Below are 27,337 nucleotides of genomic sequence, written 5' to 3'. Positions count from 1 at the left end.
TATGCTCCGGATGCAAGATCTCAGGAAAACCGTACGCCCGAGCGATATAATATTGCACAACTTATAACCAACAGGACAACAGCTTTATTGACACACCGACGTGCAGCGTGCACCACCACCAACGTCCTGGCTGCTGTAAAGCACGTAACCATGATTCATTTAATTAAGGTATCAGTGTCATCAGTTCCGGGTTCTTTCTGTCGCTTCAGACGCTCTTCGGAAAATTCAATACTGCCACGCTGCTGCTACTGCTGCTGCTCCGTCTCCGATCGATTGTGTCTTACAGCTTGACAAACAAGCGTACACGGCGGGCAATGGCAGACACCACCGACCGACTGCTACTATCATTGCATTTAAAAACACACTCCCGGCGCAGCCCCGTTTTCACCCACCAGCGAGGGTGTTTCTTCCCGTTGATGCGGTATAATTGTGTCGATAAATTTTATTATGCCAGTGAAACATATTCAATTGCACCGGTCTGTCGGTCGGCGAAAGAGGTCGGCCGATGTGCAGCCAGCGTGCCAAGGAGCGTCCTGCTCAAGGCGCACCATTGCCGCAATAGTCCCTGGAATGGCGTAACGTGTCCCCGCACGTGCCAAAGGATGGTGCACCACCTGAAGCTAGATTGAAAAGCAGGAAAAGCGAAGCGGAAACAGAAGAATGTGACCAACCTGATCCTAACAAATCGATTACATTATGGTTTCCGTATTTTTTGCATTTCGTTCCTTCCTTCTTTCTTGCTTTGTTCCGTCCGCTCCTCGTTGGTTGGCAGTTTTTGCTTGCATATTGGACGCCACTGATAAACGACTGCCGGCGATGCATCGTGCCATGCATTCATATTGAGTTATTTTGCCCGTCCAGCTTCCGGACATTGTTTTTCTCTCTATTTCGTTCGGTGGTTTTGTTTTTCACCAGCACGCCGGTGTGAATTATTGTGATCGATTTGTGGTGATCAAAGTTGCTGGTGGAGATAAGTCGTTAGATGAACACTGGAAATAGAACAGTTCTTGAATGTTTTAAAGTAAGTTTAATGTACAAAGGCAGTGATTTAACAGTATTTTTTTGTTCTATTCGTTTGCCTCACCCCGTCAGGACTGTCCCGAGCGTGAGCTGGACTTCCGCAAGCAGCAGTGTTCGGAGTTTAACGACGTCCCGTTTGAGGGACACCGGTACCAGTGGGTACCGTACACCCGGGCGCCGAACCCCTGCGAGCTGAACTGTATGCCGGTGGGCGAGCGGTTCTACTACCGGCACCGGGCGAAGGTGGCGGACGGAACGCGCTGCAATGATGAATCGTTCGACGTGTGCGTGGACGGCACCTGTCAGCCGGTCGGCTGCGACATGATGCTGGGCTCGCAGGCCAAGGAGGACAAGTGTCGCATCTGTCGCGGCGACGGCAGCAGCTGCAAGACGGCGTCCGGGCTGCTCGATGCCAGCAACCTGCAGGTCGGGTACAACGATCTGCTGCTCATCCCGGCCGGTGCCACGAACGTGCTGATCAGCGAGCGGGCCCCCTCGAACAACTATCTGGCGATTCGGAATCTGACCGGCTTCTACCATCTCAATGGTAACTATCGGATCGACTTTCCGCGCACCATCCACTTTGCGGGCAGCGATTGGCACTACGAGCGGCGTCCGCAGGGCTTTGCCGCGCCGGACCGGCTGACGTGCCTCGGGCCGACGACGGAATCGGTGTACTTGGTGCTGCTGTCGCAGGATCGCAATGTGGGCGTGAACTACGAGTACAGCGTGTCGTCGAAGTCGGCCCCGGTGGACGAACCGGACAGCTACTCGTGGATGTACACCGCGTTCGAGCCGTGCACGGTGACGTGCGGCGGTGGGGTGCAGACGCGCAACGTGACGTGCAACAGCAAGAGCTCGCTGAAGGAGGTGGACGAAGGGCTGTGCAATCTGGGCGAGAAGCCACCGACGACGCAAAAGTGTGGCCAGCAGTCCTGTCCGCCCCGCTGGTTCGAGGGGCCGTGGAGCAACTGCTCGAAACCGTGCGGCACCGAGGGCAAGCAGACGCGCGAAGTGTACTGCGAGCGTGTGTCGGCTGATGGGTAAGAGAGAGCGAGAGAGGAGAGGAAGTAGCTAGTAAATCCAATTTCACGAATACTTTGTGCACTGATGCTGATTTTCTCTCCATTTGCCCCATTACTTCCTCTAGTGAAACGAAAAAGATCGAAGATGACGTTTGCCTCGAGCAGGTCGGCAATAAGCCGGCGACGGAGCGGGAATGCAATCAGGGCATTATCTGTCCCGAGTGGTACGTCGGACGCTGGTCACCGGTAAGTGGATGATGGAGTGGCTGGAGGGAATTCTCTTGGGTCCTCCCACTACTTTAATCTGTCTATTTTTGGCCTTTCTCAGTGCAACAAACTGTGCGGCGAGGGCGAGCGAACGCGCAAGGTCGTCTGCTATCGGAAGGAAAATGGACGCATCACGGTGCTGGAGGACGAGGAGTGCATCACGGAAAAGCCGGCCGTCAGCGAACAGTGTATGCTGCGCCCGTGCGAGGGTGTCGATTACGTCACGTCGTCCTGGAGCGGAGTGAGTATTTTCGTTTTTCTCACCAAACTAAACCAAAAGTCGACCAAGTCGACGTAACCGGCGTGCAGCCGTTACGCCCACGTGTATACACGCTTGCATACCTTTAGGCGCGTAACGGTTGAGGAGATGTTGGTTGTGTTTTGATTAACGCGCTTCGTGTACATTCCAGTGCGACGAGTGTGGTGCAACGGTGGAAACGCGTACGGTGCACTGTGCGTCCAAGTCGGGCACCGTGTACGACGCATCGTTCTGCGCCGATCGGCAGCTGCCGGAGCTGCGCCGGGAGTGCAAGCTGACGCCGTGCGAGTACCAGTGGTACACATCGCAGTGGAGCAAGTGTTCGGCGGTGTGCGGCAAGGGCGTACAGACACGCACCGTGGTGTGCGGTGTGTTCGACGGACAGTCGCTGAAGCGGGCGGACGATGACTACAAGTGCGACCCAGAGCAGAAGCCGGAGAAGGAGCAGGAGTGCGAGGGACCGCCGGAGTGCCCGGGCCAGTGGTTCGCCGGCCCGTGGACGGACTGTGACAAGGGCTGCGGTGGCGGTGTGATGTCGCGCAAGGTGCTCTGCCTCGCCAACGGTACGGTCGTGCCGGAGACGAACTGTGACGTGGACAAGATTCAGCTGGCCACGGAGAGCTGCAACAAGCACGACTGCACCGAGGACGAGGTGATCCCGGTGGAGGTGGGCAGCAAGCAGCCGGAGGTGGAAGACGACTACGACGAGGACGAGCTGTGCGAGGAGGAGGATGATGAGGAGGATGCGAGCGGCGATGCGAGTGGCGACGGTGAGGAGGATGGATCGGGTGCTGCGAGCACGGAGGGCCAGGACGGTGTTATGATGGTGACGGAGGATACGTCGCTGGCCGAGGGCATCGAGCTGGACAGCAGCGTTAGCGGCACGACCGAATCATCGCTCGAAACGGACGAAATGATGATGAGCGATGCGACGGGCTTCGACACTGGGGCGACCGATCCGGACGAGGGCTCCACGACGGAGGCGACGGTGGAAGGTTCTGGCGACGGAAGCAGCCCAATGTCCGAGGTGTCGGAAGGTTCGGGTGATGAGGGTGAGGCAACGACGGTAGTGGCCGCGTCCCGTGCGTCGGATGATGCATCGTCTGATGCGGTCGGTAGCACGACGGAAGCGTCCGCCTCATCCGGCAGCTCGATGGCATCGGAATCGAGTGGATCGACGGAGGCAAGCGCAGAAAGCTCGACCGAATCCTCGGACATGGCTTCGACCAGTCAGGCTTCCTCGGTGGAGGACTCGATCTCAACCACCACGGACAGTAGCGTGTCGACCACGGATGCTTCGGATTCGACCACCGATGTGACAGAAACGTCCACCATCTCGACTGATGAGGAAAGCACCACCGATCTTAGTAGCACCACGACGATGACGGACCTGACCAGTACGATGGACGATACGTCCACCACCGATGTGCCTTCGACGACGGATAGTAGTGAGGCAGCGAGCAGTACGGTCGCTTCGGCAACGAGCAGCAGCAGCAGTGACGGTAGCACCACCGAAGTGTCGTCCGACGAAAGTTCGACCGATTCCAGCACGAAGATGGTGGAAGGATCCGAGTCTACGGAAACGTCGGTGATGCCATCTTCTACTGAACCCTCAGTGACGGGCACTTCCGTGGACAGTTCGAGTGAATCGGGAGCGACGGAAGAATCAGCAACGGGCGCATCGACCGATGGTAGCTCCACGACGACGGTGGACTCGACTGAGCCGACCGTAACCGGCGCCTCGACGGAGGACTTCACCGGTTCAACCGTAACGGAGGAAACGGTGGACGAGACCACGTTCGAAATCTGGGACTCCTCGACCGACGCCTCCACGACCGACGACGCGGACGACAGCGAGAGCAGCACGCCGTACACGCTCACCTCGATCATTGCGAAGGAGCAGAAGCCGCGCAAATGCAAACCCCGTCCGAAGGTGCCCCAGTGCGCCAAGTCCACGCATGGATGCTGCCCGGACGGCAAGACGAAAGCGTCCGGACCGTTCCTGGAGGGCTGCACGCTGGCGGAAACGTGCAAGGAGACGAAGCACGGCTGCTGCCCGGACGGTGTGTCGCCGGCCAAGGGACCGAACGGCAAGGGCTGCCCGAAGGCGGAGTGTGCCGACACGCTGTTCGGCTGCTGCCCGGATAAGGTTACGCCGGCGGAGGGCAACGATGCGGAGGGCTGCCCGGTTGAGACGACGACCATGCCGCCCGGCTGTACCGCGGCCAAGCACGGCTGCTGTCCAGACGGAACCACCGAAGCGAAGGGCCCGAAAGCGAAGGGCTGCCCCGGGGTGGAGAAGGAAGAGGAAGAAGCACCGGCCGGCACCGAGCAACCGACGCCGGAAGAACTGCCGGCAGCGGTGGAGGGCTGTGCCACCACGCCGCACGGATGCTGCCCGGACAATGCGACGGCTGCCAGTGGGCCCGACGGGCAGGGTTGCGAACCCTGCAGCCGGGAACCGTTCGGTTGCTGTCCTGATGGAAAAACGCCGGCGCACGGTCACAGCGGGGAAGGCTGCTGCCTGCAGACGCCGTACGGCTGCTGCCCGGACAATGTGGTGGCGGCGCGTGGCCCCAACCTGGAGGGATGCGACTGCCAGTACGCACCGTACGGCTGCTGCCCGGACAACAGGACGTCGGCGCGCGGTCACGACAACGAGGGCTGCGGGTGTCAGTACGCGCGGCACGGCTGCTGCCCGGACAAGGAGACGGAAGCGACGGGCCCGTCGTTCGAGGGATGCCCGTGCCATGCGCACCAGTTCGGTTGCTGTCCGGACGGCGTTACGGCGGCGAAGGGCCCGCACAACCAGGGCTGCCACTGTACGCACAGCGAGTTCAAGTGCTGCGGGGACGGCAAAACGCCCGCCAAGGGTCCGGACGGGGAGGGCTGCACCTGTGCCGACAGCAAGTACGGCTGCTGCCCGGACGGGGTCAGCGAGGCGCAGGGCAGCAAGTTCGAGGGCTGCACCGCCGTGCCGGAGTCGCCGCAGAAGGCGTGCGCGCTGCCGAAGGACAAGGGCCCGTGCCACAACTACACCGTCAAGCACTTCTTCGACGTGGAGTACGGCGGCTGCGGACGGTTCTGGTACGGTGGCTGCGAGGGCAACAACAACCGGTTCGACTCGGCCGAGGAGTGCAAGAACATCTGCGAGACGCCGACCGGCAAGGATGTGTGCCATCTGCCCAAGATTAGCGGCCCGTGCACCGGCCACTACAACATGTGGTACTACGACGCGGAGCGCAACATGTGCGCACAGTTCACGTACGGCGGCTGTCTCGGCAATGCCAACCGGTTCGAGAGCCAGGAAGAGTGCAAGGCGCTGTGCAGCGTGGACGACTCGAAGCGTGAGTGGCTCGACAACCCGTGTTGTTTAACTTCCAGCCGGGACTAATCTGGCATCTTTCCTCCACAGCACCGTGCGAACAACCGATGGAAGCGGGTCCGTGCAATGGAACGTTCGAGCGCTGGTACTACGACAAGGAGACGGACGCGTGCCATCCCTTCTACTTCGGCGGGTGCAAGGGCAACAAGAACAACTACCCGACGGAAGCGTCCTGCGGCTACCACTGCAAGAAACCGGGCGTACACAAGCGTAAGTATCCGGCTCGGGCCGGAGGTGTCCGTGTGTGTTATTTTTTGTTTCAGACCGTTGCCAGTGCATGCCAGCACGGATCGCAGATGCTCTCTATCGCTTGCTCCGTTACTCCCAGGGTGTTGGCTGCATCGCGAATCGCGATTGGGTGTGATGACGCTTTCTCTATCTTTCTCTCTGTTCTGTTCTGTTCTATCCATCCCCGTCCTGGTTTCGGCTTCTTTGATTGTGACTTAACATGCGTACGGGCGCTTAACCCGCCTTAAAACCCCTCAACTTTCCCCGTAATCTAAACTTCCCCGCCGGCGTGGTGTAGCAAGCTGTAGCGAACCGCTGGACACGGGCAGCTGCGAAGCGCAGCAGCAGCAGCAACAGCAGCAGCAGGCCCGCTGGTACTTTGCCAGCGACAGTCAGAAATGCATGCCCTTCTACTTTACCGGTTGCGGTGGCAACGACAACCAGTTCGTTTCGCGCGATCATTGCGAAGAGCAGTGCCCACCGAAGGTTGGTAAGTAGTGCAGTAGTGTGCGCGCCTCGCGGTGTGTTCTTGGGAGGCCAGGAGGCGCCCGAAGGAAAAAAAAGAGAGAGAAAAAACAGAAACAACCGTACCGTCCGACCCTTCCTACACATTTCCAACAACCTGCTGCGCATACACTCATCCACGCGAAAAGAGAGCGAAACGAGAGCAAAATTTAGTACCCATAGACGGAAGATCCGGTTCACACAATTAAATCCGATCTTGGGCACAACAACACCTGTTTGGCGAACCACCCTTTGGCTTATTTGACAAAAACAAAAAACAAAAAAAAGGTTTTACATTCTTTTCCAGCTTTCCCCGCAAGAAGTGTTCTTAAAAAAACAACCACTACCTCCCGCCCTAAGGCTTTTTCTGTACTAAAACACTCGTAGCCGTCCGTAACACTCATTCTCACGCGGAGGGTTGTGTAACCCCACGTTTGTCGCTTCCCTGCGCTAACCGTTTTCCCCCCTTTTTGTTCGCCTCACGACAGAGAAAGACATCTGCTTCCTGCCGGCGGAGATTGGCGAGTGCCAGAACTACACCGCCCACTGGTACTTTGACACGAAGGACGAACGGTGCCGCCAGTTCTACTACGGCGGGTGCGGCGGCAACGGCAACAACTTTGCCGACGAGCAGTCCTGCATCAACCGGTGCATCGAGGAGGGTCCGAAACCGGCACCGGCTCCACCAGGGGCAGCCCCCGTGGAACCGGTTCGCCCGGCAGCCCCCGGCGAACCGTTCGACCGTAGCCAGTGCCAGCTGCCGATGGACAATGGGGATCGCGAGTGTAGCCCGTACGAGGCGCGCTACTACTTCAGCACCCAGACCGGCGCGTGCGAGCTGTTCACGTACACGGGCTGCGGCGGCAACGGGAACAACTTCCAGCGCAAGGAAGAGTGCGAACGATCGTGCGGCAGCGAAGGGCAAGGGGAACAGGACGTGTGTCAACTGCCGCACGCGTACGGCGAGTGCAGCGGGAACGAGGAGCGCTGGTTCTACGAACCGCACGAGCAGCGGTGCGTCCGCTTCGCTTACAGTGGTTGCGGCGGCAACGGGAACAACTTCGCGAGTGAGTCGGAATGTGAGCGCAGCTGCCCGGCTGGAGGACGCGCACCGGTCGATGTCGATGTGCGGGGACCGCATGAGCAGCAGCCGGCGGCCGGTAATGGCAGCCGGTGCGAGGAGGTGCCCGACTATGGCGATGGCGATGGGGACGAGATCCTGTTTTACTACAACGCGGAGCGGCAGTCGTGCGAGCGGTTCCGGTACAGTGGCGCCGGAGGCAACGCGAACCGCTACAGGTCGGAGGAGGAGTGTGAACGGGTGTGTGGCATGTACCGCGGTGTAGGTAAGTATCGACTGGAAGGAATGCGTTGTTTGGTAAATTAATTGTAATCACTCTCTCTCACTCTCTCTGTTTGCATTTTTCCCACCTTGCAGACGTTTGCCAGGATGCGGTCCAAGCAGGCCAATGCGCGGAAAGCATTCCAATGTACTACTACGACTCGCGGACACACGCCTGCTACGCCTTCAACTACAGTGGTTGCGAGGGCAATGGGAATCGTTTCGCGAGCGCCGAAGAATGCGAAGGAACGTGCGTGCATCAGCGGCCCGGCTTCGACGATGCTGGTAAGTACTGTGTGTGTGTGAGAGAGAGTGAAAATATCAAAAAGGAAATTCCATTACCCAAACATTCCCCTAAAACCCGCACTACAATCATTGCGATGTGTCTGCAGAGAAGCTGCACATCTGTAGCCTTCCGGTTCGGAAGGGTGACAGATGCGGGACCCGGTCCCGGAAGCTACGCTGGTACTACGATCCCGAGCGCGAGACCTGTTTCGCCTTCCGCTACCGTGGCTGCGGCGGCAATGCGAACAATTTCCCCTCGTACAGCAACTGTCGCACGTACTGTACCATCGAATGTAAGTCGTCGTCGCTATCGCAAATGTGTGTTTGTGGGGCAAAAATGGCGGTTGCTGCTACTGCTGCCAGGTGCTGTTGCTGCTGATGGAAAACAAAGCTGTTTGTCACTAAAACAAAGATGTCTTTCGCTTTCGCATTTGCGAACTTTGGTCCTGCGGTGGCGTGCTTCTTCGGTGTGTTTGTTGGGTTCTAGGCGTAATCACATGCGCAAAACGCATTACACAAGATGGCGTGTGGATTACAATTGGGGCGTCGTTCATTACATCGGTTCCGGAAAACTTTATCTTCATCATCCTATTTTCATCGATCTCATCATGCTAGACGGAATCATTTTGGTCATCTCTTCTCTAACAATTGCCGGGTTTTTCGCCTGTTTCATCCGCTCTGTGTACATCAACTCATCGGTGTTGCCATAGTGACTAACGTTTGCCTTCTCCCTTTTTGTCATGCTCTTTCACTAATCCCATCTCGTTGTGTTTGTTTCCCTCCTCCCCCCCACACACACACACACACACACAGCAAATGCGGTGAATCCGTGCGAACAGTACGACCACGAGTGCAGCCAGCTGCACTGCCCGTACGGCATTGCCAAGTCGTACGATCCTGCCAACGGGTGCGAACGCTGCCAGTGTAACGATCCGTGCGCCGGCTACTTCTGCCCGGCGGGCAGCGAGTGCGTGGTGGACGTGCAGAGTGGCGGTGCGTTCGTGGGCACCGGGTCCGAGTTTGTCGGCGTGTGCCGCGAGTCCCAGAAGCCGGGCGACTGTCCGGTGCTGGCGAACGCTACCCACTGCAGCCGCGACTGCAACACGGACGCTGACTGTCGCGGCAACAACAAGTGCTGCCAGGCGGGCTGTGCGCTGATCTGCATCAGCCCCGTCGATCGCGCGTCGGTAGACCGTCCGACGGGCGGGCAGCCGGGCGTCCCCGGACCGACCGTGCTGGAGGAGGTGCCGCAGGAGGAGCTGGACATCAAGTCGGAGGAAGGGGGCATTGCACTGCTGCGCTGCTTCGCGACCGGATTCCCGCCGCCTTCGATCCGCTGGCGCAAGGGCGAGATAATGGTAGGACGGCTGAGGGAGTTTTGACGTGCGTTTTCGGAAGAGCTGTAACGCTGTAACGCTTCCACCTTGCAATTGCAGCTCAACACCAACCAGGGCCGGTACGTGATAACGTCGGACGGGGACCTGCAGATCGTGCAGCTGCATCGCACCGACTCCGGCACGTACGTTTGCATTGCGGACAATGGCATCGGTGAGCCGGCGCTTCGGGAAGTTCAACTGACGGTGAACGGTAAGTAACGCCTCTTCCTTTTTGGCCCTGATTAGAGTTTGGCTCGAAACGGCTGTAACTAACCCACCAAGATGCCTCCCCGGGGGCATGCACACACACTCTTTGCCGGTGAGCTAACAGTACACTTTCCTTCCCCCCCCCCCCCCGTAACTAACTCGCGCTTTTCTTCTTTCGGCATTCTATTTTCGTTCTATTTTCTTCTCACCTTTTTTACTAACACAAAACACACAATGGATGTGGGTTTAAACTCTTCCTGGTGAATGGGGGCGGCCTTGTTACTGCACAACTAACCACGCACGGCACGGCACGGCACGGCGCACACACACGCACACACGCTTGCAGACCCGGTGCCGCGGGACGCTTACATCGCCGGCAACCTGAACGATTCGCTGGTGGTGGAGCTGGAGAGCCCGGCCACGTTGCGCTGCCCGGCCGGTGGCTACCCGAAACCGATCGTCACCTGGTGGCGCGACACGTTCATGATGCCGCTGAAGATGGTGAACCGCGACTATTCGCTGTCGCTGCCGCGCGTCCGCCTGGAGGATCTCGGGCCGTACGTCTGCCAGGCGTACTCCGGTGCCGGCAAGGGCATCTCGCGCACGGTCACCGTGTACGGCTACAACCTGCCGGCCCAGATTAACCCGCAGGACGAGCGGTACATGAAGTACGTGGTGGCGGCACCGGCACCAGCGCGTCCAGCCCCACCGGTCGATCGCTACCCGTCGCGGCCCCGGCCACCAGTCGCTCAGCCACCGCCAGTGGTCGTTCGACCGCCAGGTAAGTACGGTGGTGGTGGGTTTGTTTGCACTTATTTTCTGTTACTAAAACTAATTGTGTTGGGTTGCTGCTGCTATGTTGTTTGTAGGGTGAAAGGGGGAAAGAACTAACCACAAAAACACATTGCTAAACTGTCCATTTACTGTTTTTTTTGTAGCACCGGTGAGCGTGCAAATGCACTTCCCGCAGGGACGGGACCTGCGACCGAACAGCAACTTCACGATCAACTGCACCGTGGACGGATACCCGCGACCGACGGTGAACTGGTTCAAGGATGGCCAGATGTTGGTGCCGACCGATCGCATACACATCACCGACGCGCACCAGCTGATGGTGTTCGGTGCGATACCGTCCGACACTGGGCGGTACAAGTGTCTGGCGCGAAACGAAATGTCGGAAGCATTCCAGGAGAACAGCATACACGTTGAAGGTACGGTCCCCGTCGTCCTTGTGGTGGCGGAATTGTACAATGGGTTCTTTATCTCTCTCTCTCTCTTTCTGTTTTTTTCTCCCAAACGCAGGTGTATACGTGCCGCCGGGATGTACCGACAATCAGCTCCTAGCCAAGTGTGACCTGATCGTGGCGGGACACTACTGCAACCACAAGTACTACGCGCGGTTCTGCTGCCGATCGTGCACGCTGGCGGGACAGATCAATGTAAACAACCGTTACCGTTGAACAAACTACAACACACACTCGTGCCATAGCAAAAGAAGGGGAAGGTTACAGCGAGAGAGAAAGAGAGAGAGAGATAGCGTGAAAATAGCTTTTACCATCGATTGCAAATCAGAATTTCGCCCGTAAGACCAGCACAAAATTTCACACTAGCCACGAATCCAACACCAGCCAGCCATCCGTTCCGTTCAAAAAACTGTCAAGAAAACGTACCGAAATCCTATTTTGCAAGACACGAAAAGGAAGAAAATTGCCTTATGCAACTATTTATTTCCGCTCTAGCAACAATATCAGCCATTCGAGAGTGAGAGAGAGAGAGTGAGAGTCAGCACACACCTCCATCCGTAACGGTGCGCCAGTGGTGGTGAAGTGGTGAATTTGTGGTATCAAAAATCCCCCAAAATTTGGCGCGAACACAGCCTTCGCGCTACAATACAATCAATTTTAGTGACAATGTTTAAGCGTAGTGCTTTTCTTTTATACATATAGCTTAGAGGGGGAGGAGGCGTATGCCATCATCAGGCAAGGAGAGAACAGTGTGTAGCTTTATTCGCTTGACAAATTGGGGTAGGATCAGTGCGTTCAAGCCTGGATACAGGATTTGCCAGAAGTTCTCATAGCTGTGGGACGCTTTATTAACCCTTTCTTTCGAGAAATGAACTTAATGTAATGGGAATTGGACTCTACAGCACCCTTATTGGGCAAATCCAATAGGAATTTTCAAGAAGCTTGTCCAACAAGGGTGCTATAGAGTCCAATTTCCATCATGCGAAATTCACTTCCTATAAGAAAGAGTCAAGTAAGTTTTCCACAACTATGAGAACCCCTGGAAAACCCAGTAAATGGATACAACAAAAAAAGAGTTTAAATAAGCAGCAAATCTAAGAAGGCTCTAGTTGTGCCACAATTTGCTAACATTAACGCTCGCCAATACAACAATAGCAACTATGCATTTAAAGTAGGGACAGAATAACATACAAACATCGTAAGCAGGAAGAAAACAACGCATACAACTGCATTTTCCGAATCGTTTTCCATTTGCCTCTTCTCTCCGTCGCTTACTACTGTAAATAATTTATTGTCAACAATCAACGCCCCTCTTCTTTAATTGGCTGGCTCTCCCTCTCGCTCCCTCCGTCTATCGCTCCATACGAGGCTCTCGCTTTCTCTCTCTCTCTCTCTAGTGAGCATCGTGGACAGCCGAGACAGGGAGGGATGCAGTGCAGTAGAGCAGAGGAAAACAAAAAATAGAATCTAGCATTAACTCTGATCGATAGGAAATAATAAATGAATGAGAAATTGAATCACACATCTGTGGTGCGATGTCGATCAAGCTGGATGACAATACAGTGATAGACGTACACACACACACACACACATACACATAGGGATGATTTAGTTTGTGCGCGATTAATAATTTCCTCCCAATATGCTGGAAGCGTTTATTTGTTGCTGGTAGCAGTAATATGTTTGCGGATACATTTTGTCGCTTCCTCTTCCTTCCCGCACACGACGTTGCTCTCGCATGGGAAGCCCCAAGAAAAGAAAACGATTGAACGAACGAGTGCTCTCCATCACATCACAGGAAATCGTTACTCTTTACGAAGCAGCAGCAAAACAGTCGCCGCAGCTGCTCCTTCAGCGCGTAACCGCCGCCCTTCGGTGGCAGCAGCTCCAGGTTCTGCGAATCGTCATCCTCGTCCAGCGTATCGTTGTCCAGATAGTCGTCCTTGCCGGCCGCGCCCGAGCACCCGCGGTTCAGTATCTTCCGGTAGCCCTTGCTGTCCGACATCTTGCGGCACTGCTCAAAGTCCAGCTCGTCGTTGTCCGACTCGATCGTCATCTCCTGGATGCTGAACGTGTCGGACAGCTCCTGGCGCGTGCTGCCCCCGCCGCTGCCCTTCCGATTGGGGCGCGGAAAGAAGGACACATTCTCGAGCTCGTCGTCACTGTTGAAGCCGGTGTTGACGTCCACCAGCTGGTGGCTTTCCCGCCCGGCCGGTATCGGAAGGCGCGAGATCGGTATCAGGCTGCTAATCTTCGGCTCCTTTTCGATTGGATCCTGCTGAATGGAATCGGTTTGGTGGGTTTTTTTGTAAATTCAACCTTCATTACACGATGCCAAACCCGTGCCGACCTACCTGTCCCCCATCGTGGTACATCTGGCGGTAGTTGCGTTTGGCGCGTTCCACCTTCAGCTCCAGCTTGCGCTGCAATATCTTGCACGTGCTGAGCTGCGGCACCGTGCTGGCGCCGTGATCGCGCTGCCCACCACCTTCGTCTCCATTCGCGCCGGAAGACACCGGCGCTCCGCTGGACGTGGCCGTGGAGGAAGCGAACGAATCGGTACTGTTGTCGCTCGTCAGAACCTTGCGTCCGCCGGCACCACTGGACGGCTGCTGCCGCGGAAGACGGGGGTCGGAATCGGACACGGGAGCGGCCGCCGCTGCTACGGCCGCTCGAATCGGGTCGGGCCGTTCGGCCGGATTTTCAAACACCACATCGAAATCGTTCAGCTTGGAGTAGATGTCACTTTCGGCGTCCGAGTCCACGGGACCCTTAAGAAGCGCAGGCTAGCCGGGCGGAGAGAAAGAAAAAACAAAACACCATACGGAATGTAATGTAGCACTGGTGAGGAGTAGTAACCCGAGTAGTAAAATTCGACTTACTGCAGCAGTGTCCGTTAACAGCTGGTCTTCCCCGAAGCTGGCGAGCTCGTCGATGAACAGCGATTCCAGCTTGTCGCCGCTCTCGATGCCACTGTCGTCCATAAACATCTTCTTCTTTACGCACACTTCCACAATTCGCTAAACACTACACCCAAAACACAGATTTGTACATTCTTTGCCCCGTGTGTGCCCAAAACAAGACGTAGTTCAGTTGCAATGTTGTTTATCGTTCACTTTCGTCATTGTGCTCGTCGTCTGCTCCCTTTTGATTGGAGTTATCGATTTTCCAGCCAAGCTGTTTTCATAAACACAGATGATTTCAAGTGACAGTACGCGCGGCGGCCAGTGCGCAGACGCTACGCACAAACGCGGTTCCTCCTGTTCGTAGCGGAAGCAGAGTGTGTGTGTTCATGGGTTCAATTCCAGTATCTACCGCGTAGTACTGGTTCCAATGTGTGATAGGAGTCATAGAAGAAAGAACCTTTTTTTTAAGTCCTACTAAACATTAAATTTATAATTTATTATAATCAACACGATCGATGCATTCTTGGACATCCTTCAACCACCAGATGTCCAGAGCTTAATCCAAATTCATCGTTAGACACACGCCCTGCAGTACCCACAGGCTGGTGTGCTCCTCCGTCCGCAGGTCAGCTTCAAACACCAGCCCAACGCCCATCGCATTGCGCCGCTCGGACGTCGTGTAAACGGGCGTTCGGAACGTATTCTAGAGTAAATACAAAAAAATAAGAAACAATCGAAACAAACAAGTTGCACAATTAATATCAGCTACCGAACAGACAGTTGGAATGTAGATGAACCACATCCCACTCCCTGGCTCGAAGAAGTAAGGAAGCAAACAAAAGAGGAAGAAATAAGACAATGTACTGTTGGTGCACATTTTCACAAGAATAAATCGAAATGTTTATCAAACTCGGTGTGTGACAGCGGGCAACATAATCAAATAAAGCGCGGGAAGTGGGGTATGCAGCGCAAGATCTTGGGGGCGGGCGTTCATACTCACTTGTAACTTCAGCCGGTGTGTTTCTATCGGTACGATCGAGAGCACGGGCAGCGGTTCGACCAGCACTTTCGGCGTCGAGCGTGTCAGACATCGGTTTTCCGGGTCCCACCGTGCACCCTGAAGGTACAGGCCGGTCACGTAGCAGCCCTGCATTTATCACCATCCATCCATCCCGGGAGTTTCCATCCCCGGGCGAGCGAACGGGGAGAGAAAAAATGGAAAAGAATGGAACGTACAAATAAGACAAATTGCGTACGGCTACGACGGACTTGCACTGGATCACTGCTGGAGAAGGAAAGAAGGGGTCCAAATCCCGCACCCAACACTGCAGACATGGGGCTGGGGCAAGATGTTTGCAATGCTGGAATAGAATTGGTTGTGCAGAGTGGTAACAATACAAAATAACTACTACAACTTCACTATTTGCCCGTGTCCTTTTTCTCAACGGCGAGTTGAGGAGTACATTGGAGTTTACAAATAATGAACCGAAACCGGTACATGAAGCAACATCCAAGTTGAAGTAAAGCTTGAGATTGCTTTGTGAAATTGTGAAAACCCCAAAATTGTGTTCTAAACTGCGAATGTCATATCGAGTTCAATTACAAATCTCCTCTGTTGCCGACGTGTATCAATCAACACGAGGTTCACGAACGGCAAACATCAAGTGTTTCCGACCAGATATTGGTAATTTCAATGCAACCAGGCATCATTGTTCCCCATCAAGAACTCACCCCTCCTGGTCCGTAAGGGGGACATTGATCACTTTTCCACAGTGGAGGATGCATTATTGGATTTTTGTTTTATTCCAACACTTTCACTGTGGCCATGGGGCCCCAGTGAGCGGACCAACCGGGAAGCGGATTCAATTTGTGGAATTGAAGGTTCGCCACAGCCTTAAGATGTAGCCACGCTCTTATTGAATTAAGGGTGCAGCAGCAGTAGTAGTAGTTATCAGCACCGCCTCTGGTGATCCCAAACCGTGATGTGAACGGACCAATATCGCCCAATCCCCTCCAAGCCAATCCTGTGGCCAATATAACTGCTACCCACTCACACACACACACACTTGCAATCACAGATATCAGAAGTGTGGTAAGAAAAATGTCTTTAGCACCACCGGCATCGCACAGCCTCCTACTATGTGTGGGATTGCGGGATCTTTGATTTGATTCAATCCTAACGCGCTGGAACGCGCTGGCAGGAAGTCGAGTATCGGCATACCCAGCGTTGGATGGGTACTCATGGTACCGACGGGGGGGGGGGGGGTCCAAGCAGCCGCACGAGTTCTTGGCCGCTTCTAATCGAATTGCAATCCAAACCCACCCCGCGGGCGTAACATCTTCTGCATGCGCTTGTCTGCGCTGGGTGCGCGATTTACGTGTCTTTCGCACAGACACACTCACTCTCACACACACGGGGAAGACAGACGGGGAAAAGTATCCCACTAATCTAAGCGGAAACTAATGAAATCGTCGAGAAAGAGAGATTAATTCAAATTGATTTACCGCTTCGGGTCGCTCCTCGATTTCGTCCTCGCGCTGGAACCTCGTGACGGAGGTGAAGAGCGTCGACCGGTCCAGCGGCCAGTTGTTCTTCCGGCAAGCGATCTGGGAAGATAAGTGTGTGAGTTACGATTGAGGAGAAAGTAGAAAATTGAACTCGATAAGTAGAAAAATCCATGGCATCCGATGGGAGTACGGTGATGTGGTGGTGGCTGCTGTGCAGTTGAGCGATGAATATGCAAATCGTACATAAGGATGGGTGATGATGACGGTGGCACAGTGAACGATGGGCCAATAGGGCCACAAGAGAAGGAATTCGAACACTGTTGTAGCCGTTTTAAATTAGCGATGTGTGTTTGTTGCACATCGAGACCGGGGGTCCGTTTGATGCTGCCACTGCTGATGTTGTGAAGGTTCTGATTGATATTTTCAATTTAATATGGCCGCGCCGCACAATGGTTTTGCACAAGCAGTCGTTTGAAAGCAATCGGGTTTGAAGTTGGGTTAAATTTCAGCTTCAACCAGTCCCACACCACCATCAGTGCGTTGTGGCACGGGCAACAGATGAAACCAAATACCAAATCAAAGCATGTAAAAGTCGTGCAATTAAACGCATTTTGACAAATATTGATTGGAAAGTGGGTATACTAAATGATTTAAATCCATTCAATCAATCAAACCGGAGGGTCTAATATTTGCAAACAGTTACTCTATAACTTCCAACAAACTATTATCAATGCCCTCACTACATCATCATCATCGTCACTACGCACGTACACAGAGTTCCGAATTACTGCAATCAGCCCTTCTCCCGGGGGCCTGTAATGAATGTTAGCCAGCGTCAGCACCAGCATCAGCACCACGCACTCCACCACACATGGAGGAAGCGCTATCGGAGAGAGTGAGTTTTGTAATTTATATGCTGTTTGTTGAATTTACCTGAACTAACGCGGTTAAATAACTTTCCGGTATGTGCAGCCCGGACAGCCACATCACCAGCGGTTCACCGGACACGGACCAATATTTATACTGCTGTGATCTTCGCTGCTCTCACGACAAACCATCATTAGCAGGATCATTCGGGTGCAAATAAAGGGGGGGAGAGGAGAAGGGGGGGGTGAAAATCATTTTGTGGCAAAATTAAAACGAGCAATTTGACACATACGCGCGGCGCGGACAAGCGGGGCAAAGTTTTGCAGTTTTTTTAATCAGCGCCCTGCAGCGAGCGAGCCAGTGAGTTGGGCTTAATCCGATGGCAAGTTGTCCTTAAGGGGCAATGGGAGTGTAGGGGGAAGAGCTTACCAGCAAATGTTCGATCCAGTCGCCGAGCTGTTTGCAGGTGGCCGGGGCCAGCTTGCGCCAGTCATCCGGCAGCTGGCCGTTGAATAATGCATGGGCGACGTTGTCGAGCACCGCGTCCATGCCGATCTCGCCGGCGAGCGCCTTGCGGAGCTGGTGGAGCGTGTGCTCCATCCGCTGGATCAGCCGGTTGTACCGCTCGAGCTCCTGCAGCAGCACCACGCAGATGGGCGTTATGTTGACCTGGTACGCCCGTTTCACGCGCCAGATATCGAACGGTTTCGGCAGCTTTTTCAGTATGTCCACCGCCGCCCGGTCGATAAACTCGTCCCGGCTGATGCCGCCCGTATCCGCACCTGCACAGATGACGAAGCACATATTACACGGCGAGAAAAGGAGGAGCGGGGGGGGGGGAGATGGGGTGGGTCCGCAACCCAGTTTTATGCCACACATATTGTGTCATTGTTGAGGCGTAAAATTTCAAACATGTGCGCTAAGACCGTGACTTTCGACAAGTGTGTGATTGATGACTCCCGCGCTACGTGTGAAAGCGTGCAGTGACTTTGTGGACCAATGTGGGCCCACAGGTGCAGGTGTGTGTGTGTGTGTTTTAGTGTGCCTGTACATCAATCAACAAAATATGCTTCGATGTGCGATACCGTGCGAAAGTTAGTACACTCTACAGTGCAATGAACTATAAAAGCTTCCCGGCTGGGAGCACAATAAAACTATGTTTTTGGATTCTTCTTACCATTTTCTTCCGGAACAGGCAGTACAAACAGCTCGCCCATGCAAACTATCCCGCATAACAGAAGAGGGGGTTTAAATAGAAAACTCATCGCTCTTGAAGCAACTTATTTAGCAATATGAAGAACACCGCGCACTGTCTAAAACACTCGACCGTCAATAACGTCCTATTCACCGCAAACGGCGGCAAAGTACCACACCCACGGTTGAAACTATGCAACCGTGTGAATTAATATCCCTAAGCTCCCCACATCAACTACCCCCCACAGTGCACCCTACTTACCGGTCTGTGGCTGCAAATCAATCAGGTGCGCCCAGGTCTCCCGCACCGCCGTCGTATAGTAACCGATCTCGGCGTTCGAATGCAAACCAAACACTTCCGGCGTATTGTTGAGTGGCAGCTTATCGATCGACGCTGGAAATTATAAACCAAAACCAAACAAACACACACACACAGGGTGTGTGATTTCAGGAACAATGGAGGACGAGTGCGCTTTGCGCTCTTACCGATAAACTCGTCCCGATTGGGTGCGGCAATCGGTGCGTACGTGAACGAGTCGTCCGCGTAAAAGTTGAACGGCTGGAACGTATCGAACAGGAAGTCGCCCATGTACTCGTCCATGTACGTTTTCACGACGCGCCGATCAAAGTCATCGATGACCCGACCGCCGTACATTACCTGGTAAACGATGACGGAAATCAGTAACTGTACCACACCAAACGTATGATTACAAAATACAAAACCCTACCTCTCCAATTAAATATTTCAGGCTGTTCCACGGCATGCGGCTGTCGCGCGAGTCCACCGCCTTCGTCAGGTACGTGTCCAGTATCTGCAGACACACGTTGAAGTCGGACTCGTTGAAGTCGTAGCAAATGTTCCAGCCCAGCTTGCCGTACTTTCTTCGCTCCTGGATGGACAAAAAAGGATACGCACAGAGAGGGAATATTACAATCCAAATCCACCAGAGAGGAAAAAATCATACAACACAGTCGCTTTGTGCATTCAAATAATGCGCTTCATATGCGCTCCGAGGCGAAAAGAAATGAAAAAAAGCCCCGAACTAAATGATGAGCTACTCCAGAAATCCCTCAGGTACTTTTCGATGGGAGTGCATTTGCGTAATGATAAGGATTGTTGATGGGAGAGACCACCTCCAGACTACGCTCTAGCCATCATCCGACGATCATGTGCATCATAACTTCAAAAGATTTCCATAGATTTACTTCGTTTTTGCTGTCGAGAGTGTGTGTTTTCTTTTCTTTACTTCCATTGGTTGCCTTCTGCTACTTCTTCTGCACCTCCACCGCTTCTCTAAACAGTGAATCATTTGCATGAATAACTGCACCGTGGATGGGGAAGCTCTGCGGAGAGAAAAGGAGCGCAGAAAAGTGCACGATTGCAGTTTGCCATCGTCGCGCGGCACGCTGGCAAAGCTTACACACTTGCGCCATCATATCCTTCGTTTAACCCACGGCCGCTCGACTCGCAGGAGAATATGTGCGCCCCCCTTATCTGATTTGGAGGATTTGTGGAGATGAAAGAGTGATGGCAAAAAATCACGACTCTTATTATTCATGAGGAGCATTACAGCAGCCAGGGAAGAAGCCAGGGATGGAGGAGAGGATAAAATTTACATCTCACTTGCTAGCGCCAAAGAAGGATTGCTGGGAGCAGATTTCGCTGATGTGTGCATGGCAATGGCTGCTGCTGCTGCTAACCTGCGGAGCGTTCAAGCTCTAAATCCATCGCTTGCGTCTCCAAACACTCCCAACCTAACCCAAAAAAACACACACACACGGAGACATACCTGTAGCACGGCGTGGAAGAACGCCAGCACGTACGCCAGCGGTTTGAAGGCGGCGTGGCTGCACGAGTCGAGCGTTTGCTGGCGAAGTTTGAAGAAGGTCGCCCGCAGATTCATCTTCAGCCCGTTCGGCGGCTCGGTAACGACTTTCAGCGACTTTTGCAGTATGCCGATGGGGAACGTGGGCGTGGCGTCGGTCGTTATCCAGAGCCGAAAGTCCGGGTGCGGCTTTTCGATCGAGTCGATGATTTTCTCCAGCGTTTTGATGAAGCTGATCAGCAGGTGGCCGTTCTGCAGCATCAGCCACTGGCCCTGGTCGAGGGCGGCGTACAGCAGCCGGAGGGCCGCCCCCTCCTGGCCCTGGCCGAGCGAGATGTGTTTGAATTTGGTGCCCCCGAAGCCGCACCGGTCGGCCAGCTTCATCAGGTCGGAGGTTGGGTCGGACCCGGGGCTCAGGATGAAGACGACGGGGGTGGACGCGGTCGACTGCTCGTAGATGGAGTCGAAGCTTAGTATCGGCGGCGTGATAAACTCTTCGCCCATCGTTTGCGCGACGTAGTTGTTCAGCATCCGGTACACCCGGTCCACCCGCAGGCATCTCATCAGCAGCAGGTGCTGTCGTGGAACGGGTGAACGAGTGAAACAAAGACACAAGTGTGAAGAAATTAAAGAGGACACTAGGGGAGCCACACAGGGCAACGGGAGACCTACATCGTACGGTGACATGCGTTCTTCAAAATTGCCAGGATACTCGTAACCCACAGCATCGTCGAGATCATACCACTGGGAAAAAGTATAACAATTAAGTTTTCCGTCATCTTCATCACGTCCCACATCCAAAGCAAACTTACGCTACTCCACTCGTAAATGTTGCGCTCGATGTGGCTCGGCAGGTCGCCAAACTTGTCCGGAAACATTTCCCCCAGCATCACTATATCCTGCCAGCCCTTCTCGCTGATCCAGGTCACCGGGCAGGCGCGGTCCGTTTTCTCCAGCGACACCTTCCCCTTGATGAAGAAGTCGACCTCCGCCTGGGACAAGGTGCCCCGGTTCTGCTCCAGCTTGATCGTAATCTGGAACGAGTACAGCAGCTTGTGCTTCTCGAAAATCCCAATGCACCCGTACTCGTACACGTTCCGCGTCAGCGTGTTGATGATGTTGTCCAGCCGCTTGGACAGCGTATTGTCCGGCACGGCCTTGCGCAGCGAGAAGCTGAACACCTCCAGGTACGAGTTGAGCGAGTACTGGTACATCGCATTGACCACGGCCATGTCCGACAGCACAAAGTACAGGATGGCGCCGCGCTGGGCCGCCAGCCGGTACCCGTTGCGCAGCTGATCGATCTCTTTGGACGTCTGCTCGGCCAGCACAATCTTTTGCGACACCTCGGCCGCCTTCTCCTTGGTGCTTTCGAGCGTCGTCACCAGCTCCACGTTGTCCAGCATGTTCCCGGTCGAGGTGGCGAGCTCGCGCAGCAGCGAGTCCTCGAGATTCTGCAGCAGCGCCTTGTTCGCACTCGTCTCGGCAATCAGCGTTTCGCGCTGCTCCTCCAGGTCGGCCCGTTCCGCGCGCACCACCACACTCAGCAGCTGATCTTCCAGCCCGCTGACCGTCACGGTGTAGTTGATGACCTGCGCCTTCGCGTACACTGCCGGATCGAAGTTCGGGTTGGCCAGCTTGGTCGTGAGGTACAGGCGGAAATTGGCGTCCACGTCCACCTCCTTGTCGCCGATCACGACGATCTGCCGCCCCGCCTGCACCCGCACGTTCCGCTCCAGCACGTTGTCTATGACCGGGTCGATGTAGTCGTCCACATCCTGAAACAGCACCGGCGTCCCGTACTTGATGGCCATCTCGAGCTGCTTCAGGAAGTCCTTGTCGTTGAACGAGAGCGTCTTCAGGTTGTTGGGCGCTTCGCGCTTCCTTATCCACGACAGCGCCTGCTGCTGCGGATCGATGCAGAGCGGAAACCGGGACGCCCGGGTCGTCAGGATGCCGTTCTGTATGGACAGCTCGTCCGGTGGCAGCCCCTCCGAGGCCCACGTGCTCTGCTCTAGATCGCTCGACAGGCTGCCGTTGACGCGGTACGGCTCGGTGAACGGCACTGCCTGCTGCACCACGTGCGCCAGCCAATCATCGAAGAGAATCGCCTTCCGGAACTCCCACGAGAAGGGCCCCATGTAGGCGAGGAACGAGGCGGACAGCAGCGCGTTTCCGATGACTTTCGTGCGCTCGATCTGCAGCTTGCCGAGATCGATCACCCACCGGTCGCGCTCGGAGCTGAGGCCGGATATCAGCTTGTCCGCGGCGAGCAGCCGCCGCTCGGCCTGCTCCATCATTTCCTGCAGCATCTGCTTCTCCTTGATGGCGTTCGCGTACTTGCTGTTCAGCTCGGCCAGCTCGTTCTCCAGCTTGCCGATCTCGTTCGTCAGCCGCACCAGCAGCCGTATCTGGCCGTTCAGCTCCGACTCGAGGAACGCGACCCGGTCCTTCTTCGGTTTGATCTCCTTAAACACGTCGCAGTAGCCGAGCACGGCACGGACGAACTTGAGCAGCCCGTAGCCGGCCTTCGAGATGCTCTGCATTTCGTCCAACTTTTGCGATCTCTGGAGACGGGGAGGGAGGATGGACAACCGATGGGATGTTATACTGTTAATATTGAACGCAGTTAGAGCACCCCCCGCTTACCTTCATGTTGGCTCGCACCGTTGCGACCTGCTTCTGCGTGATGGCGTCACAGTCCAGCTCCTGCAGGCTGCGCAAAAAGTTGCCCTCCGACATCATGCCTTTCGCCGTCTTCCACGAGATTTCCTTAAACCCCTTAATGATGGCAACGCACTCACACACCACCTGCACTGGTTCGGGCGGCGTGGCGAAGCTGCGTATCTCCGTAATGTCCGACTTGTCCAGATCCGACAGGGCCAGCCGGGCCACCTCCAGGGCGGGCAGGGCGGCCGCCAGCGCTTCCTCCGCTTCCGCCTTTTCGACGGTGATGATTTTCTTCTGCTGCTCCACCTCGACCGATTTCTCGGACGCTTCCAGCTTCTTCACGTTGGCCTTTTCGGTCGCTGGAAGCGGACGGAAGAAATAACCGTGTCATCCGGAAGTACGGGTTTTGCGATAAAACCACACCAGACCGAGCTCCCCAAGGATTTGGCGATAAATGCGTTTCCAATTTCCTCGAAAACACATCCACCGCGCACAAACAAACCAAAACATTGGAGAACGAACCCAGCGCGGAGGGTTTTTTCTTCTTCTTCCTCCTACTACTCCCCACACTTACATGTCTCAATTCCCGCCAGCATCGATTCACAACGGTCCGCCGCTTCGATGACATTTTTCCGCTGCTCCTCCACGATGATGCTCAATTGATCGATCTGAAGTGAGGCTTCATTAATTTTCTCGATGCCGTCCGATAGTCGGGAGCACTGTTGCATGATGAAATTATCTTTCTCCTCTGGCGAAGCGTGACAAATTGAAAATGAAAGATGAACATTTATTTAGCTATAGAGAGTGGGGTTTTCGCCCGCTTTTCTCCGGGCTTTGGGCCTCCCACTTTCTCTCTGTCTCTATCGGTGCCTTTTTTCCCAGGAACACTGTATATTATATTTATTTTCTTCTCACACCTCGCACCAGGCTCGTCCACTGGCTTGGATCGTAGCTTCGGATCTCCCATCCGATGCCAGCCCCGGTGCCCTTTTCCAGTGTAACCGTATCGGGCGGGAACACACACACACACAGACCCGACCGGGATGATGCGCTCGTCAGCTATCCGGCCCGTACCTTCCTAGCCGAGGAGCGACGACTTACCGATAGGCCCGTGCAGAGTGGGCCTACTTTTACGCTTCTCAATTTCCCACTCACCACACGTCACCACCATCCCTCCCGGCCCAGCAAACAGTGACATCCGGGCGGAAAACCCATCGAAGAATGAAAAATAAAAATAAAAACCCATGCCACCACACACACACAGATATTACGGTGGTAGGTGTTGTGCAACACACCAATCGGTGGCCCATGGTATCCGAGCCCGACAGATTCGGCTGCAGGCAAGACGCGGCCGGTGGGCACATATGAGTGTTTCTGCTTGATGTGACTAAGCTCTTTCCAGCCGTACACACTTCTGGTGCGGCTAAACCGGAAGCCTCCCCCCCAGCTCCGGTGGTCGAACCGGGCTAAAACCGGGCTGAACAGACACACACACCGGGTGCTTCATCTCGGTCGCCCCAGGCTGGCAACCGAGGCATTGATCGATTATTCCGGATAATGCTGTGCTAATTAATTATGGACCACGCAAAACACGCTCGCCACGTTATGGCAGAATGAGCGTGCTCCGGGAAAAGGCACCTAGAATTGGGTTCTCGGTTTCTTTCTTTTTTTTCTGGTGCTGCTGCTCTCCGACGTCATAAGAGACTCGAACGGTTGACTGAGCGATGAGACATTTGATGGACAGCGTTACGGATGCCGAACGGTGCGGATGACAGCACAGAAGGCAAAGGAGGAAGGCGCGAATCTTCCCAAGCTTTGCCATGGCAACAAATTGATATGGGTGTTTCCGTCGAGTTCATTCTTTTCGTGCGCACATTATATCGGTACCAGGAAAAAAAATTGGAATCGCTTTCGAGGTTAAATGTTGCTTCCCACCTTCTCCTTCGAAACAAGTGTTCCGGAGAGCATGAATAGTAATTGATGCCAGTTTTGCAAGACATTTGTGGCACTCGACTCGAAGCAAGATATGCTCGACTGCTCTTACTTACCGATCAGCTTCAAGTAGGTATTGATGAAATCGAGATAGTGCTTCGGCGTAACGAAGTTCTTTCGCCGTAACTTCATCAGATACTGCATATTGTAGCCCTTGAGCGACTGATGGACGTGCACGATATGGGCGATGATTGGTTCTCGATAGCTTTCCGGGATCTGGGAAATTACAGACAAATCAAACACGCGTGGCACAAATGAGTTCGGAGCAGGGTTTTGTTCCGATTGCAGTTTCCACCTACCTTCGGATGGTCGGCGAGGAACACCTTCGCCACGGCAAACAGCGCCTGCTGGGGCCAGGGAAACACCCAATCGATCGTGGTGCTGCCGACCAGGCCGGGGAAGTTGCGGCACCGGTTGCGGAGTGCGTCACCCTCGGGCGACATGCACAGCACGACGTGCAGATTGCGCACGGCCCGCTCGAGGAAAAACGACCAAACGCCATCCCTGTCGGAAGTGGGAAGGGTAAGAGAAGGGGGGAAAATACAGCCACGACGCTTGCCCGGGATGAGCGATGCGATAAATGGATTTAAAATGGCGTGCCGGAAAACAAACGCGAGGATGCGAGGGGAGGAACCGGGAGGAGTCCAGCCAGCTACAGGCTTCCTCCTCGGTGGCGCGTACACGAAGCCAATAAACCACGCATACCCGGCAGCTGCGTGAAAAAGTTCAGCCAGCGTAATAAATACCAACCCGCCCCGGGAACCTACTTGCTGGGCGCGTAGCCATGCTCCTGGGCCGCACCGCGGCACTGACCAATTATCTGATCCTTTTCGTCGTCGGTAAACATTGCTGGCACCATGCCAGTGGTTAAAATATTATTTATGAACTCCAGAAATCCTTCTTCCGCAATCTGATGATGGTGGTGGTGGTCGTTCGAGGGAGCGGGATCACATGGTGTTGAGGCGCGAGGAAATGAATTAAAGCGGCAGGAAGAAAGGCAAACATTGAAATTGAAAAGTACAGCAGCGGTACAACAGAGTGGGGAAGCACACTGTACCCCCCCCCTCCCCCAGAACCCGACCGACTTACTTGGGCCGCCTTAAAGATGAAGCATGTTTTCACGTTCCGCACGCCGACCTGCAGGAAGAGCGTTTTCAGATCCTCCCGGAACGAGGTCTCGTTGTAGCCGCGGCTGAGCACGATTTCGAAGATTTCACAGCCGGCCGCGAACGCCGCCAGCCGGGTAATGCTTTGCTTACCGGAGCCACCGATACCGACCAGCATAACGTGCCCGCTGTGGAATAGATTAGGACACAACGTTAGAGGGTTAAATCCAATCAATTCCACAACGATGCCTTACCGATGCATACGCAGTGTGCGATGGACGCGCGTCAGATGCTCGAGACAGTCCTCAAACAGCACGAGATTCATCTTGCCCCGCTGCTCGCAGTACTCCATCAGTATCTCCTGGAACAGGAAGTAGATCGCCTCGTAGTCGAGCAAATCCTCGTAGTAGCGCTCCTCGGCCGGGTTGACCGCGTTGCGATAGTCGCCAAACAGTAGCGGATCCCGCAGCGCGTACTGCGCAACGGACAGCTCCACCACGGCGCTCTTGATGCGCGACTCCAGCCGGCCCTCCTGCAGCTGCTGCTGCTGCTGCTGGGCCGGTTCCATCTGCACCGTGTGCCGGAAGCTGCGCGGTATGGGAAACTGTTCCATTATCTGCTCGCCCAGCTGCTGCTCCATAAACTGTTGATCCTGCTCGTTGATTAATCGATCGCAGATGACGCGCGCGAACTCGTTGCGCCACACCCGGACCAGGTGGCGCGTTTCCTTGAAGAAGCTCGGATGGATCTGCAGCAGCCCGGCGAAGATGCGCGACAGATCCTTCATGTTGAAGATGTAGTGGAATTTGGAGGGCGTCGGCGGCAGCTTGGTGACGAGCGTTTTGAACAGGGCCAGCGTCATCTCGATCAGCTTGTCCGCGTTGTCGCCCAGATCCGGTGCGAACGGTTCCAGGTGCCCCTTCAGGATCGAGGCGTAGATGTGACGCAGTGTGCTGTCGTTCGGAAAGATGATGTTGATCACGGAGAACATCGAGATGAAGCGTGAATCCACCTCGTTGCGTCCTCCTCCGGCACGGCCCATAGCGGCAAGGAACGCTGGGGAAGGAGATTTTCGGAATATCCTAATTAAAATCAAGTCCCCTCTATTGCAGCTCATTGGCAGCCA

General features: G+C 54.8%; 3 protein-coding genes across 14 annotated transcripts in view; 1 reads left to right on the top strand and 2 right to left on the bottom strand.

Annotated features, from left to right (window-relative positions):
• The window catches only part of LOC120897648 (papilin), a 65,278-nt gene extending 53,734 nt beyond the window's left edge, over window positions 1-11,544 (top strand). For 6 of the 10 annotated variants that reach the window (XM_040302662.1, XM_040302661.1, XM_040302658.1 and 3 more), the window contains exons 7-20: window positions 1,093-2,063; window positions 2,171-2,291; window positions 2,374-2,553; window positions 2,723-5,918; window positions 5,987-6,166; window positions 6,483-6,674; window positions 7,177-8,034; window positions 8,127-8,315; window positions 8,423-8,608; window positions 9,129-9,673; window positions 9,752-9,902; window positions 10,245-10,679; window positions 10,837-11,109; window positions 11,201-11,544. In XM_040302662.1, coding sequence (XP_040158596.1) covers window positions 1,093-2,063; window positions 2,171-2,291; window positions 2,374-2,553; window positions 2,723-5,918; window positions 5,987-6,166; window positions 6,483-6,674; window positions 7,177-8,034; window positions 8,127-8,315; window positions 8,423-8,608; window positions 9,129-9,673; window positions 9,752-9,902; window positions 10,245-10,679; window positions 10,837-11,109; window positions 11,201-11,358 — 7,635 coding nt within the window. In that variant the 3' untranslated portion in view covers window positions 11,359-11,544. The remainder of the gene's footprint in view (window positions 1-1,092; window positions 2,064-2,170; window positions 2,292-2,373; window positions 2,554-2,722; window positions 5,919-5,986; window positions 6,167-6,482; window positions 6,675-7,176; window positions 8,035-8,126; window positions 8,316-8,422; window positions 8,609-9,128; window positions 9,674-9,751; window positions 9,903-10,244; window positions 10,680-10,836; window positions 11,110-11,200) is intronic. The other 4 variants (XM_040302665.1, XM_040302666.1, XM_040302664.1 and 1 more) reach the window with 4 other exon arrangements.
• Window positions 11,545-12,765: 1,221 nt separating this feature from the next.
• Window positions 12,766-14,308, bottom strand: LOC120894076. 2 transcript variants are annotated; one of them, XM_040296441.1, is made up of 3 exons: window positions 14,025-14,308; window positions 13,497-13,928; window positions 12,766-13,420 (listed from the first exon to the last, which is right to left on the bottom strand). In XM_040296441.1, the coding sequence occupies exons 1-3, from the start codon at window positions 14,130-14,132 to the stop codon at window positions 12,935-12,937; spliced, it is 1,026 nt and encodes a 341-aa protein (XP_040152375.1). In that variant the 5' UTR covers window positions 14,133-14,308; the 3' UTR covers window positions 12,766-12,934. The 2 variants fall into 2 exon arrangements, with proteins under 2 accessions (XP_040152375.1, XP_040152376.1); XM_040296442.1 differs by having other exon boundaries at window positions 12,766-13,417.
• Window positions 14,309-14,405: 97 nt separating this feature from the next.
• The window catches only part of LOC120894075 (dynein heavy chain 10, axonemal), a 38,829-nt gene continuing 25,897 nt past the window's right edge, over window positions 14,406-27,337 (bottom strand). The window contains exons 51-69 of one of the 2 annotated variants that reach the window (XM_040296439.1): window positions 26,466-27,267; window positions 26,195-26,399; window positions 25,873-26,015; window positions 25,405-25,609; window positions 25,162-25,321; window positions 23,688-23,861; window positions 23,093-23,472; window positions 21,256-23,010; window positions 21,116-21,187; window positions 20,408-21,019; window positions 19,346-19,507; window positions 19,104-19,275; window positions 18,880-19,011; window positions 18,601-18,645; window positions 17,853-18,205; window positions 17,490-17,594; window positions 16,554-16,655; window positions 15,049-15,195; window positions 14,406-14,751 (exon numbers count right to left, since the gene is read on the bottom strand). In XM_040296439.1, coding sequence (XP_040152373.1) covers window positions 14,605-14,751; window positions 15,049-15,195; window positions 16,554-16,655; window positions 17,490-17,594; window positions 17,853-18,205; window positions 18,601-18,645; window positions 18,880-19,011; window positions 19,104-19,275; window positions 19,346-19,507; window positions 20,408-21,019; window positions 21,116-21,187; window positions 21,256-23,010; window positions 23,093-23,472; window positions 23,688-23,861; window positions 25,162-25,321; window positions 25,405-25,609; window positions 25,873-26,015; window positions 26,195-26,399; window positions 26,466-27,267 — 5,873 coding nt within the window. In that variant the 3' untranslated portion in view covers window positions 14,406-14,604. The remainder of the gene's footprint in view (window positions 14,752-15,048; window positions 15,196-16,553; window positions 16,656-17,489; window positions 17,595-17,852; window positions 18,206-18,600; window positions 18,646-18,879; window positions 19,012-19,103; window positions 19,276-19,345; window positions 19,508-20,407; window positions 21,020-21,115; window positions 21,188-21,255; window positions 23,011-23,092; window positions 23,473-23,687; window positions 23,862-25,161; window positions 25,322-25,404; window positions 25,610-25,872; window positions 26,016-26,194; window positions 26,400-26,465; window positions 27,268-27,337) is intronic. The other variant, XM_040296440.1, reaches the window with a different exon arrangement.

Source organism: Anopheles arabiensis, chromosome 2, assembly GCF_016920715.1.
Source record: "Anopheles arabiensis isolate DONGOLA chromosome 2, AaraD3, whole genome shotgun sequence".
NCBI classification, from domain to species: Eukaryota; Metazoa; Arthropoda; class Insecta; order Diptera; family Culicidae; genus Anopheles; species Anopheles arabiensis.
The sequence above is the reverse complement of the archived record's forward strand: the minus strand, read 5'-3'. Positions and strand labels throughout refer to the sequence as shown.